The 14,642-nt window shown below is 42.4% G+C and overlaps 1 protein-coding gene across 1 annotated transcript; it reads left to right on the forward strand.

The window, feature by feature from the left end:
- Positions 1 to 6,954: 6,954 nt before the first annotated feature.
- On the forward strand, positions 6,955 to 13,965 carry RSPH1 (radial spoke head component 1). The gene is made up of 9 exons (XM_051770847.1): positions 6,955 to 7,091; positions 7,327 to 7,440; positions 7,538 to 7,643; positions 8,817 to 8,907; positions 9,179 to 9,314; positions 9,617 to 9,688; positions 11,332 to 11,524; positions 11,938 to 12,078; positions 13,822 to 13,965. Exons 1-9 carry the CDS (start codon positions 7,032 to 7,034, stop codon positions 13,842 to 13,844), a joined length of 936 nt encoding a protein of 311 aa, XP_051626807.1. The 5' UTR covers positions 6,955 to 7,031; the 3' UTR covers positions 13,845 to 13,965.
- The last annotated feature ends 677 nt before the right edge of the window (positions 13,966 to 14,642 follow it).

The following is a 14,642-nucleotide window of genomic DNA, read 5'->3' on the forward strand; positions in this document are numbered from 1 at the left end:
CTGCGCTCTCTGCTGTGCCAGTGTGGGTCACCAGCAGCTACAATTGCCAGAAGCCATCAAATTAGTAGGAATACAGAGAGAGGGAGCAGCGAGAGCTGGTGCTGCTGGTTGCACAACAGCCTGCTGGTGTAGGGCATCAGAGGAGGGCCAGAGGTCAGGCAGAGATAAAAGATGAGATCTACAGCCAAAAGTACATGGATAAAAAAACCCAGAAACACAACTTCTAAAATAACGTGTGTAATCTAGAGCCTCACAGCATAAAATCCAGAAAGGACACTTTGCCAGTTACTTTCCAGAAGGAAACACAAATGAAGGATACAGTCCAGTAAATTAGGTAGAAAGTGTGGCAGCAGCTTGACTTTTTAAGCCTCTGGCGACATTCATATGAGAGGAAATAGAAAAGTACAAGCTTTTGTCTGCAAAACCAAACAGAAATAAAGATGTATGACTTGGCAGGTGCTGATGGATGCTTCTGATGGTGCTTCTCTCAGAGGAGATAATCTAATTTCCTGGTTGACAGTTAAATTTTACTTCCACGAGTGGTGCTTTCACTCCTCAAGAGCTGATGTAGCAGAGCACTTTGCAGTGGTGGTACAGTGGGTGTCACCACAGTCTTTCCTTGCTGAATAGGTGATGCTGGCTGAGCAGAGGTCTGGGTGCAGACTATTGCATCCTTTAGCTGATTCATACATTTATTTCCTTTCCAGTAAATTGCACAAGTATCTTTTATGATTCATAATTGCACAGATGGAAAAGGCTAATCTGTTTGGCCACAGAGCAGTCTCTTTGTCTTAGGGGATCAGAGAAACTCATACCTTATTTACATAATAATGGGTTGTTAAATAGTATCTTACTATATAAAAATTGATATTTACTTAGACTTTATTCCCCACAAGTAGCAGGATTCCTAGAACTGATGCAATCACTGCTTTTATTTGCCTTTATTAGTTTTACATGCTTTGTTTTCCCAACAGAGCAGCTGGGATATTGTATAAGCAATTCACATCAACACTGGGTGCAATCCAAATATAACCTGCCATCGAGCTTTGGCAGACAGAAAAAAATAAAAATATCCAAAAGAGGCAAAAAATGGCTATGCCTGTATGTAAATGGGCATAGCCCTGCTGTGGCCACACTTGGGAGGGGCTGGAGGTAATGCAGCTGTGTTGGAAGCTCTCTAGCTGATTTAGCACACTGTGTCCTGCCCATTATGATAAATTTTAGTGCTGGCACAGTGCCACACTAATATGTCTCCAGAGTTTCCAGACTGGTACTTTCTTTGCATGCAGCTTGACAGAAATCCAGTGAGAATCACCAGGGAGAAGCTTTAGGAAAAGAGGCCAGTGGACAAGAGCACTGGGCCAGCACAGGCTTTTCCACAGACAGAGCAAGACTGTACCTGAGTACTAATGGCTACTTAGGAAGAAAAAAATATATAGCATGTGGAACATGGAGAGAGAGGGGCAGTAAAACTGCCTCCAGGCTGCCTACATAAAGATAGATATTGCTCTGACTGCAGGAGACGTTTAGGAATGATGGCATTTATTTGAACCCTGTGAGCTGCCTTTCTGTCTCCGGTTCCATTCAGAAAAATGAGGTCAGTGGTGCTGGCAGTGTGCTGCTCTAACTCTCCACAAGGCTTTCCAGAGGGCTGGAGAGTCTGACTGTTAAATCACCTCATGCTGTCTAAGGAAAGGTCTGTAAAAGAAGTGGTTATAGCAGCAGTGGTGTCTACTGGGGCAGGATCTGCTGGAAGGAGCCCTGGGCAGAGCTGCTTCACGTGACCTCTGGCTTCTGGGATCAGTGGCCTCTGTAGTGAGGATGGAGGTTCCTTGGTTAGAGACCCAAAATAAAAGAGAGACTCAAAGAAAAATGAAAAGAATGTTCTGAGAATGCAGAATTTAAAAAACAAGCAAGCAAACAAACTGCAAAAACAGAAACAAAACCAAAATACAACCAAGCCTTTGTTGGAATCTGTGAAACGATATGTGGAGCATCTTTCATCACAAAATACAATTCTATTTTGAGGAACTTATCTTGAAGAATCTAATTCTGCTTCCAGCAGGAAATGGGATAGTTTCTCTTGTTACATTGCTCTTATTTCTAGTCTTAATTTTCCCAGAGAACAGAGTGGAAGTGCAAGATATGGCTGCAGAAACTACTGCTGAGGAGTAAAGAGGGTGAAATAGGCAGGTAGGCTACTGGCAAATTTCCTTTCTCCTTGCTTGCAGAATTGATCACTGGAGGGTAGTTACATGAGAAGGGAGGACTGAAACGTATTTTAATAGAAATCAAATACCAGAACAGTTACAAATACCATGGTAAAATAGAAAGCAGACAAGAACAGAGAGCTTACACTACAGCAATTGCCTTGCAAGTCAGGAATAAGGAGATGAAGTACAAAGGTATTTGAGCTGACAGGAATGAGGAGGCACCAAAGTAGACCCATCTGTCTCAATCATTTCATTATTCTCTATTGAATTCATTCTGAATTACCAGATTAGGACTTCAGGTGGTATAGACTAAAGGATTGGGCTGCTTAAACTTTATGTCCTTACAAGCTATGCCTGAATAAAGAAGCTTAGGTTTGGGTGGTTGGTTATTTAATGAAACAACTTCCAGAGAAAAGTAGAGAAAAATGTAATATTAATGCTGCTTTATTCTTATACTGGCCATAAGATATTTTTTTATCTCATAAATGCCAACTGCTTTCTTGGTAGCAGTAGTGATTCTGACTGTCATAGAAATCTTGAGAAAAGACATTATCAACAATTTCCTAAATGGAATCAAAGTGACCTGTATATGTCCCTACTGCACTTTAGTGGAAGGGGAAACCCCTTAGGTAAAAGGAGAAACTTGACAGTTTTTCCAGATGTCTGAAGAATGGAATGCAGTCTGTCCTTCAAACTGAGCAGTGAGGTCAGAGAATTGGGAGGCAGGATATAAACACAGAAGAACACTTTCCCTTGGATATTCTGCAGGAGGAAACTGAAAGGTCTTATTTTGCCAAGATACCAAAAAGTTTTATCCCTATGTCAAGAATGGCTTTCACACAACCTTTGCTTTTTGAATGATCCTGCCTTCAGGATATCCCAATGTTAACTGTACTTGGAGGAAGCACTTGTAAACTGAGTGGCTTGAAAGGTCATTTACTTGTTTTTCTAGCTGGTTATTAGCACAAAAAGAGGCTATCTTTATACAGAATAAGCATATTTCATTTTGCCTGTAAAGAGCTTAAAAAGAGCTGTTTGGAGAGAAGTTCCCATTTTGCAAAGGATTTTGACATTTAAGAATCTTGCTTAAATCTGAATTGGAGGGAAAAAGAACAATATATGGAAGTTAGTGACAGTAAATTCCACTTTGTCCACTGTTTTCTCCCTTAATCTAAGAAAATAGTTTAAGTGTGTCTGATAGTATTTATCGCTGAATATTAAAAAGACCTGGAATATGTGTTCCCAAACAAGGACTGCCCTTTGGATATTATTTTAATTCTCTTATCCCACAGTTTTCCTCCAAAAGGCTGATGAAAACAACCTGGTTTATATTTAAGTTTCAGGAGGAAGAAAGCTGACTTCACTAAGATTTTCCTGACAGCTCCTGTTTACACTTTGCAAGTATCTGATACTGACCATGCATTACTCTCGACTGTGGTTTTAGCTGTTGTAAAGAGAAAGAGATACTAAAATATTTACCTACAGATTTCTGTTCTTTAAAGTCCTGTCAAAAGACATAATCCTGCCCAGGTCTGCCCTACCATGAGCGATGAAAGCTCATTTGCATCTCTAATTTAGCCCAGAGCTAAACTCCAGCTGACTTGAGTGCCAAGGACTGGCCCTCACAGAGCAACCAGCTCTGTCAGTAACAACCGAATAATATGTGAAGTGGGGAAACCAACCTGTGAATCAGACAAATTAGCTCCACTCTTCCTATTAATTTTGATGGCAGAATTTGAAAAGGTGGCTCCCTAGAGCGACATTGCAGGCTGGGTGGAGAAAAGCTGGTTCCCAGAGGCATTGCCCCTGGAAGAAGGATGTGTGGTAGGAAAGGGGCAGAGAGCAGCCAGCTCCTGGAGGCAGGAATTCCAAAATGCACCAAGTGTGAATTAAGCAGCACACTGCCTTCACCACATCAGAGGTCACGTGTGCCCCCTGCTGTATTTTTATCACCCCTCGGAAGAGAGACACTGATTGCAATGTAGAGGAGAACAAATAGTCCTGTCGCTTCCAATGTTCACTGTGCAATGTGTGTTTTCAAAGCTTGGCCAGTGCTGGAAGGAGCCCCGAGCCCAGGCCTGGTACAGCAGCACCTTCCCTGCAAAACCTCTGCACTGCTGAAAGTCTCCCCCTTCCTGACACAGGGTAAAGTCCGAGAAGAGCCAGGAGCATAACTGGCCTTAAAAATGCTTTTTGGCCATTCCTCCCTACAGAGCTCTCTGGTTCAGGTGAGAGTGAGGACCTGCAAGGCAGGATAAAAAGACATCCAGGGCTGTCCTTTCCCTATGTCACTGTCTTTCCAGTACAAACACTTATGCTCTCAGGACTTCGGATATATGAAACTTATATACAAGATCAGCAGGACCTTAAGAATGTTTATAGTATTATGTTGGTCCTTTGATGGAAAAGGAAAAAACAGGAAAGTAAGGAAGTAAGAAAGCAGTAAGAAAGCAGCCCTCCTTTCAGTAGTCACATACTTGAAGCTTAACTTTAATGTGACACTCCAACACACCCAAATGCAACTGGAAGACCAGAAACTACAAAATCAATCCTTCTTTACATTAATTATATGTATCCTTATAAGCTGTAGTTGTACTCACAAGACAGTTTCTACAAAACTTTAAGTAATGCCTCCCTCATTTAAGTAAGATTATGTGATCCTGACATACAGACATTTGTGCTGTGTGCCACTTCTGGGGTCTGAGCAGCTTTACTTTTATAAAGAAATAGTTCTTGGCTGTTTCCCAAGAGAATGGAGCTCTTGCTCCTTCAGGCCCTTTTCCTCCTTCGGAGCTCTGAAACAATAAGCAAGAGCAGTTAGTGATCATTATTAGTGATCGTCCAGGGGAGTGACTCTGGTGGCTTGTCACTGCCTCCTGTTTGTGTCACAGCTGTCCCCTGGGCTACGTCACCTTAGAGGCCAAAATACATGTCTGGTTATTTTTATCATTGAGTTTAACAGGGAGCACCTCCACATGCATTCCAAACATATTTTCCCTTATAGCCCTGAGCCTCAGTGTCTGCTTAGAATGAATATGCCACTCACAGACCAAGTGACCAGTTTTATAATTAGAGACATTGTCTCATTGTACAGAAAAGAATGTAGCCAACCTTAGGTGCAAGAAGAAACAGAGGCGTGATCAAGAGCAAGAAAGAAGAAACTGCACAGATAATGCTTCAGATAGCGTGCACTCATGTCAGTTCTGCAGGATGTGAGCAGTCAGGGCATTAATTTGCACATTCTGCAGTTGCTTATTAACAGTGCAGCATTATGTAAATTGTGCTTCCCTAGTCAAGTGCTGGGAATGTGCAGGAAGGAGAAAAAACCATACAGTTTTGAGTTAATAAATGTATGGCTTCTTAATGCCCTGCCAGCTGACAAAGTTTAATTTCAGTGTTCTTAACTGTTTCAAATGGAAAGTGTTCTCAAGTTAGTGACACGGAAGCCCACATGGTTCCTACGAACACAGAGGTATTTAGCAATAGTCTCTTCCTTTTTCATCTTTGCCCAACTGAAAACAAAAAGACACACATGCCATAGAAGTGACACTTTATTACTATTTATTTATTATCTAAATACTGGCTATTTTGATTCCTACCTATGAAAAAAAAAGAAACTTAACTGAACATGATGTATCTTTGTATAGAGATGACCCTGTTTTTCTTCTGGTTTGTGTGGTAAAGCTTTGACCCAGGGTATAAGGTGACCTCCACCTGTTTTCCTACCACCTGCCACTCCTTTTGCTGCCTGCCTCAGAAATGTCACCTCCTCTGCCCAGTGCCTGGATGCCTTGCTGCTTTTCACCACACATATCCTCGCCTGGCTCCTCCTGGGAAACCTCAGCCATTAAATCACTGTGCAAAGGGATAGTGAGGTGATTTGCCTGACTCCTGTATCACTGGCCCGCCCTGAGTCCTGCCAAGCTCTAGCAAGCTCTGTGAAGCTGCTGCTTTGCAGAGGAGTGAAATACAACTTGCATTCAGCAAGACAACCTGTCCTCAACATCTGCAGGAGGCAGGCAGGAGCTGGAATGCAGTTCTCATCAGCTCCCTTCGCAAAGGCAGGGTTTCAGGGCATTTTCCTTTTCAAAGAGTCAGAAAGCACTACCTTGCATTGAGGCAAATCAAATCTCTTTAAAGAGTGATCACTTTTGAATACCGCAGCTCACAAATAAAACATAAAAAATGTGACATAAAATACAAATCGAGTCTTTTCCATTCGGGGTATTATTGCTGATTAATATGGACTGGGGGGGGGGGGGCTGTGATGTACTGTACTCTCTCCTTTTCCTCATGAGCTTCTCCCTTTCATTCTTCTTGGTCTTTCGAGGAAGGAGAGCCCTTCTCTTCCCTGCCTGCATTGATTTATCTGTGATTGTATTAGTGTGGGAGGCTCTTCATTGTCTGAGGTGGCTGAACTTGGCCACGGGAGTTATGTAGGTCACCGCCGAGGCCGACTGAGTGAAGGGGCTTCGAAAAAAGCCAGAATACAGAGAATTTCCTGCATAATAAGACCATTCCTCATGTTCTCCCTCGTGTTGAGGAGGGATTTGTTGTGTTTTAGTTTATAGCCGTTGCTCCTCGTGCTGTCGCTGGGCACCACCGAGAAGAGCCTGGCACCATCCCCTTGGGGATATTTAAATGTATGGATGAGATCCTCTCTCAGTGTTTGTTTGTTTGGGTTTTTTTCCCTAGACTAGACCCAGTCCCTCGGCCGGGCTCCGGGGTCTCCAGGCGCGGCCCAGCCGTGAGGGGCGTCCCGGCCGCGCTCGGCCCCGCGGGTGGCTCCGGTTGTCACAGCGACGGCGACTCGCGGCCATGTCGGACCTGGGCTCCGAGGAGCAGGACGAGGCCGGGGAGGGCGAGGCCGGCGTGGGGGTCCGCCGGGACGGGGCCGGGGCCGGGGGAAAGCGGGCGGGAGCTGCGACGGGGCTGCGGGAAAGGGAACAGCGGCGGCAAAGGCAGCGCGGGGCCGGGCGGGCCGCGCCCGCAGCGCTCCCGCGGCACCGGAGCCTGAGCCGGGCTGGGGCAGCTTTCCTCACACGCCTGTTTCCCTCTGTCGGACTCAGGCAGGTCCAGCCCTCTCACCCATTCTCTTCCCGCGTTTGAGCAGGAATACGACGGCGATCGGAACGCCGAAGGGGAGCGGCACGGCTATGGGAAAGCTCGGCTGCCCAACGGAGACACCTACGAGGGGGAATACGAGCGTGGTTTGAGGAGCGGCCGAGTAAGACCCCGGCACTGGTTGTGGTTGCGTTCCCCCGTGGTGTGAGTTTGGGCACTGGACTGAAACAAGTGTTTTGTCTGTGCCAAATGTGTTCCAGGGGACCTACAGGTTTAAGAGCGGTGCCCTCTACACTGGAAACTACCTTCAAAACAAAAAGCATGGCAAGGGTATCTTTTTTTATCCGGATGGATCAAAATATTCAGGTAAAACACTGAGCACAGTTGCAAGGTTTTCTGTTACCACAAGGACACATTCACCCCTCCTCCCCCAAATGCGTAGAGATAGTGAATTGGAGAATGTCTTACTTTAGGATGGTGCATTTGCTACAGGATGTTTTCCTTTCATTCCTTCTTTAGTAATGGCTCTGAGAAGTTTGGGGTTTATTCATGGGGATTTAAGATATATTATTATGATACGTATGACATTTATTAGCGGTTTAGTCTTTTCATATCCTCCTTTCAAATGGGATGTTCCAAGTCCCGAGAAATATTAAGTATCTTTTGCAAATAAGTGCAGTCCTCATAGCAGAGAGGATAGTTCCTTATTCCTGGGTGATAATTTGAACCACAGATGTGTTCAGTATAAAGTATTTTAGGACTCTATTAGATCCATCCTTAAAAAAAATATTCTGTTTATTGGAGCCTTTACTCAGGGATTGGGACATCTCTGAAGTTTGAAGTAGTTTAAAGTCACATTGTTTCCCTGCTTGCAGGAGTGTACCTGAAAAACTCTGAATATCAGTTAAGCCTCAAGGGACAGTATTTCCCCCTTTTTTTTCTAAGGTAGACAAGAAAAAATATTCCTGTTGTGAGGGTTAGAAGCTGAGAGCAAAAAGAGCAGCCTAATCTTGCCTTGCAGGAGCATATGCAGCTGTGATTTTTACTTTTTTTTTTTAATAACTTATAATAAGTTTGAATAGAAGAATAATTAAGACACACAGTCTATCATCCTTTTGAGTGTATGTGCCCCCTGTCTGACAGGACAGCTTCAGCAAATGAGTCAAATTAAAGTAATTACCCTTTAAATTTGTGTGGAAATGTCACATTGTCTACTGCAATTGTACTACATTACCCAGTTTAAACGTAGGGGCAGGTTGTTACATGGCCTCCTGTGTTCATAATGATAATGGAGAGTGATAATGGAGACAGACTATGACAGACAAAGGGAAATGGAGGTCAGGCAGCAGCATGAATATATGTGACAGGCTGATGAGAAAAGAGGAAGGGTTTAGAGTAAGGAATAGTAAGGAACCACATTGGTGTCATAGCTTTCTTTTCCTTCTCTAATAATTGTGTGATGACTTTACCAACTGACCACTATATCACACCAGGAAATAAACCACGTCTCACACTGTTTGTGTCCTCTTGTCATCAAAGGAGACTGGGTGGACGACCAGAGACAGGGCCATGGAGAATACGTGTATGCAAATGGAGACACCTACACGGGAGAGTGGTTTAACCACAAGAGGTTTGTTTCATTCTTAGAATTTCATTCTCTGTGCTTTTCAAGTCACCCAATAATGGCATTAAAAAGCAAAGATTATTTTCAAACCACGTCTGACTGCAGCAAATCAAGTCCAGGGGTGTCCTTGGAATTTAGTCCAGCTTGAGTAATTTCAGCTGCTTAGTTAATACAGTTTTAATACCTTAAAAATAACAACTTCATACCTTAAAAGCAATAGCAATCCTTAATTCTTAGTATGCAGTGATATAAAGCAAAATGATGTTTTTCTCTGTAGGCATGGGCATGGTGTATATGTCTATAAAGACTCAGGATCTAAGTATGTTGGTCGTTGGGTAAATGGAATCCAGGAAGGACCAGCTGAAATTATCCACCTAAACCACAGGTTTATAGGCAGGTTTTTCAACGGAAAGGTAAGTGTGCAGCAAAACTACCTATTCCTGTGAACAGTTCGCATAGAATTGCCTTAATATGATCTGTTTCCACTTAAAATAAGAAGCCAGGCTCCTGATCTTCTGTATTATTTCTTGTGCCATATGTGTAACACATAAAACTGAATTAATCTGTAGGACACAATGCCAAGTTTCTCTGCAACGTTGCTCCCCAGCTCTAATGCTACTGACTGTTTTGTGGATTTTGTATTGAAGGTTATTATACATTTCTGTGCCTAGAATGAACTGTTTAGTTCTGCTGATGTTTTTGTATCTTTATGCAGCCTTTAGGTCGTGGCAAGTACGTCTTTGATTTTGGATGTGAACAGCACGGTGAATACTTAAAATTGGAGCAGGTAAAAGAGACAGTGCTTCAAATTAATGTTTCTCTGATATTCTCTGAATATTAGAGAACTCAGTAAATCAAATCTGTTGTTGAGTAATCTATAAAATGCCCTGTAGATACTGATGTTGAAGTAGGTCTTACCAGCCAAAGAAGGGTGGAAACTTGTGCATTTTTAAGAACTGAGGTTTTTCATTTTGCTTTTTTCTTTACCTTCTCTACTGTGAAAGCTTTGACAAGTACAAGGTGTGATTTTGCAGTGCTTGCAGACACAAATCATTTCTTCTTAAAGTTTAGGAGAATCAGGACCCTCCCAAAACATTTGAAGGCTCAAACCACAGAAGAGTGTAGATGTATCTGTCTGTACATTTAGCCTGTGTGAATTACACTTTGTTCTGAAAACCAGAAAACAGGGAAAAATATTTCTCCTTGTATTTCTGAGCTGCTTGGTGCTATGTATACAAATGGTAATTTCCAGCAGATTCCTGTTTTTGAAGTATTGTTGTCCTGGTCCCACCAGGAGCATAATATCCACAGCTTCTAATAATTGTAGGGAGCAGCTGGGATCAGGGTCTGTTTTTCCTTCTCCTTCATGGATGAATGTTTTGAAACATTTCTGATTAATATGGCACAAAATAGCTATAGAAATAAGAAATATGTCTTAATATTACTGTTTTGGTTTCAAGATATAATAAATAAAATTTTAGTTTAGAGTTTTCTACCTCTGTTGGCTGACACATTAGTTCCCCTTACACACTCTTTGAAAATTCTCTGATTCAGCAATTATTTCTTAAGGAATAATAATTATCAAACTCCTGTCAATAGTGATAGAGATTTGCAAAGCTTGGAGACTATTTTGCCTTCTTTGGCTAAAAGCAAGAGATCCCCAAATTAAGTATCAGATTCACAGGAGTACCCAAAATGATGTGTATATGGTATTCTCAGCTCAGTTGGGAATTGTTGGATTAGATGTGTAAAGCAAGGGACAGTGCTGCCACTAAAATAAGATTAAATTTTGCCCCTTTACTTTAGTTGAAGTAGTTGCAGAACAAAGTGCATTTTAAAAAAAAATTTGAAGAAATTAGATGGGAATACAGATAATGATTCCATTATAAGACTTTCTATATTTGGATAAAATCAAGCATGATTTTTTCGAATCAAAAAAATTATCTTCAGATTTCAAACCCATAAGCTTTTGTGCAGTACTTCATTGCTTCCTAAATTCTTTCAGAGGGCTTCCCTAGGCAAAGATGGAGGCAGAAACAGCTGGTTTTTGTTTGTGTTCCTGTGTGAGACAGACAGGGCAGCATCTACCAGACAGAGCATCAGGTCTCCCTTGCAGGCACTGAAGAGGAGCCATAGTTGACAGGCCCCTCCCAGCCATTCTGTTTAAGGGAGAGACAAAATTTTGCCTTAAAGAAGGCAAACTGCAAAGTCTCAGTCACTAGTAATGGTCAACTGACTTCATCAAGGTTCTAAGTGTAGTTCTTGTCCAAGATTTGTGGCTGCTGAAGTTCCTCCACCTGTAAAAATTACTTTAAAAGGTGTTGCCATTTTCAACCCAAATAAGGAGGTTTTAGTACACAAAACCATCACTTTAGTTACTCCCCTAATACCCATAGGATGAGATACTGGATTTCTTGAATTCTCTTCTAGGAAAAAGGAGAAGGAGAAGAAGAAGAAGAGGAGGAAGTCCCATTACCTGTTGAACCAACATGGAAAGCAATAGAAATTACCAAATTAACACCCTGGACTCCCAAGGATGAAAAGCCCCCACCTCCCAGAGAAGCCTCCCTGGAGGCAGCAGCAGCAGCAGAAACTGGAGAGGAGGAAATGCCACCAGTTGCAGGTCTGTTCTGCTGGACATCTGGAAACTCTGTGCTCTGACTATGTGACCGTGGTTTTTCGGGTTTAATATCAGGTGGTGGTATTAAGGTTTTTATGTTTTGCTTTGTTTTGGTTTGTCTTTCCTATGATTTTCCATGCATTGGATGTTTGGAACTGCCAAGTCTGTTCCTGAACTGCACAATATGTATAGATCTGTTTCATCTGACGTAGCATAATGAGATACAACTGTGAGTCATTTTAGTCTATACCACACAAGTTTGATCATAAACCCTTAGAGAAGATTGTGTGGGATTTCTCATGTGAGTAACAACTGCAGCCTTCAGTTAGAGTTTGTAGCTGCTGCGTGAAAGCAAAGCCTGAGTGCAAATGTGTACCATTAGTTTTCTTTGGTATTTCTAATTTCTCGTATTTCAGTCACTGAGGAGTCTGCTGAGGGTGGGGATGTTGAGCCCTCTGCTCATGAACCCAGTGAAGGTTTGAGCCCAGCAGGGGATGCAGGAGAGGAAGGTGAGGGAAGAAGAGAGGAGGAAGCAAACGAAGTTCGGGAGGATCAAGGTGAGGACTGGGGCGTCTGTGCTCGTTGTTTAATTAGCAGTCAGGGTTTGAAATGATGCAGGTCAATCAGGTGAAGTCCTGCTGCTGCTGAGAGACCATGGGAATCTCTGCCTTTGTTGAGGGACAGTCCTCTAGAGAGGTAAACTATCATTTACTGCCACAGCACAAATTAAAAGTGCTACACTCCTGTGCAGCATTATCTGTGCATGTACAGTTGACAGCACTTGAAGAGCTGAATTTGTAGGAGACTACATTTCCAAACTGGGGGTTTCTTATACAAAAATGAGAGAGATGATGTCAGACTCTGTGAAGTTCAGGAAGTTTTGAGCACTCCACTTTTCTCTCGTGAACGAAACTATGTATTCTTATTCTCCCGAGTGAAGTTAAAAACCAGGCAAAATAACTCTGAAGAAACAAATTTTAGGTGTTGGTACATATTATGGTTTGATCAGTCTCTCTGGTTCATTTGTTTCTCCTAAAAATTCAGAAGCTCAGATTTTTTCCAGGCTGTTCAGAAGCCTATTTTAAATACACAGTTACTAAGAAGCAACAAAAAGATGCTTCTGTGTTTAATCATATTTAGCTTGTAGGCCTCCACCCAATTGTGTCGATTTTATTTTAGTAAGTGTTAAAGTTTACAAGCTTGCATGTAAATGATATGATGTCTGAAATCATCAGGTAATTTTATCCATTTGTAATCAGTCCATTTTACAGTAAACCGAAGCAAAGCACTGTCCATGGGGGTCAGAAAGTCTGTTGAACCATCTGAGAGTGCCCGGGGGTGTACACAAAACATTTAAGTCAGCTCTTGCAGTTTTCATAGTTTATTTGCACTCAGTGTTCATCTCTGAAGGTGCTCTCCTGCTTCAGGGCAGAGCAACCAGCTGGCTGACCTGGTGTGTGGGACTGACATCTTACAGGATCCCTGGGCTTGGATCAGATCCAGCAGAAATCTCGGCAGGTTTCCTGCATAGCTGTGCTTTGGATTTGGCAAGATGCACTGAGCCTGGTTTGTCTCAAAGGCCAGTGAGCTCAAAGAACCATTTACACTGAGCTTGATTCTAATGAATTTTTTCTGGCCTACCACAACAAAGCAGTTCTGGTTTCCCCACTGGTTTTTGTAGGGACTCTTTTTAAGAACAAATGAACCCAGGTATCTGTCAGATACAGCACAGAGGCTGATACCAGTGCCTGAAAATATAGCGATGTGACATATGTCCAGAATCAAGGAATTGGATGATTATATCCATTTTTCAGCATAGATCTCCATCTATAATTATTTAGGCAACATATTGTTCCCCTTGTCTTTCTGTTTAGCAAGATGAAGTTACAGGAAGAGGAAAAGATATGAAGAAAATATGGATCCTGTGAAGAGCAGATGTAACAAAATCTGTTTTCTTGCAGCCTTGTATTCCCTGCCCCATTACCATGATTTTAGGATGACACAGAAATTCTATCCTTCTTGCTCCACATTGCCTCTGGTATCATCTAAGTGGGAGACATCCTTTGGCTATTCCAGAGTTACATATGGGCTGGCTGGCAGTCAGTGTGTGTGTACTGAGTCTGTCTGCCAGCTGACAAACAATGTAAAACAGTTAAATTCCAGTGTTGGCATTGAAAGGCAGCGGGTAAGGAGGACTGAGGTAGACAACAGAGTCCTGAAGTTCTGTTTTAGGTTGCTGGGATTGCTTTCCAGTGTTTTATAATGCATCTCTATGCCCTTTCTTTCCTTCACCTCCACAGAAACTACTGATTTAGGAGGTTGAATGAGAGGAAACCGAATAATTGGATACAACTGAAGACAAAGTTCCAGAAAAAAGGAAACTTCAAAGTAAATAATTTAGTGTGGTAAACCTGCAATATTGTTATTCGTAAGAGCTTGAGTTAAGATACATTGAATAAACATTTCTGTCATGGTTCTGTCTGGAATGTACATCTTTGGATCTTTTATAATCTCAGAGTCTCATAAGAACTTCCCTTATTCCATGTAGCAGGTAGTCAGCTGTAGAATACAGTGCAGAATTATTCTGGATTCTGTGTCCTCACAACTTAATCTTCTCCCACTCTTTGTAGTTGTTCTCTGTTGAAGCTGCCTCTGGGCAGCTTGTTGAAGACAAAGGCAGTGCTGGGCTTCCCAGCTCTCTCTGTTTTCTCTGTCCCTTGGTCACCATGACAGGCCTCCATTTTCCTTGTTTGTTTGGCTGCTGTTGATGCATCTGTAGAAGCTCTTTGCCCTAAATCTCCCCTTGCCACTTTGAACTCAAGCTGATTTTTTTTTTATCCTCACACAATGAAGCAGCATTTTCAAATTTTTTCTTTCTAGTCTGTTTTTGCTCCTGCTTTCTGTATACTATAACTTTGGTTGGTTGGTTGTTTGGTTTGTTTCTGGTTGCTTTGTTTTGTGTTGTTTTTTGTGTGTTGCATCTCACTTTCAAGTTCCTTCTTTACCATGTGCCCTCCTTAAGCTGTTTCAAGGACACTGTTGGGTGAGGAGGGTGAGGAAGTGGCTCTGTAACAAATTCCCAACACTGTGCCATGCTCAAATCCTTGGTGACCCACAAGCT

The sequence above is a fragment of the Manacus candei genome, unplaced genomic scaffold (genome assembly GCF_025592945.1).
Source record: "Manacus candei isolate 608988 ecotype Guabito, Panama unplaced genomic scaffold, ASM2559294v1 h1tg000126l, whole genome shotgun sequence".
Lineage (NCBI taxonomy): Eukaryota > Metazoa > Chordata > Aves > Passeriformes > Pipridae > Manacus > Manacus candei.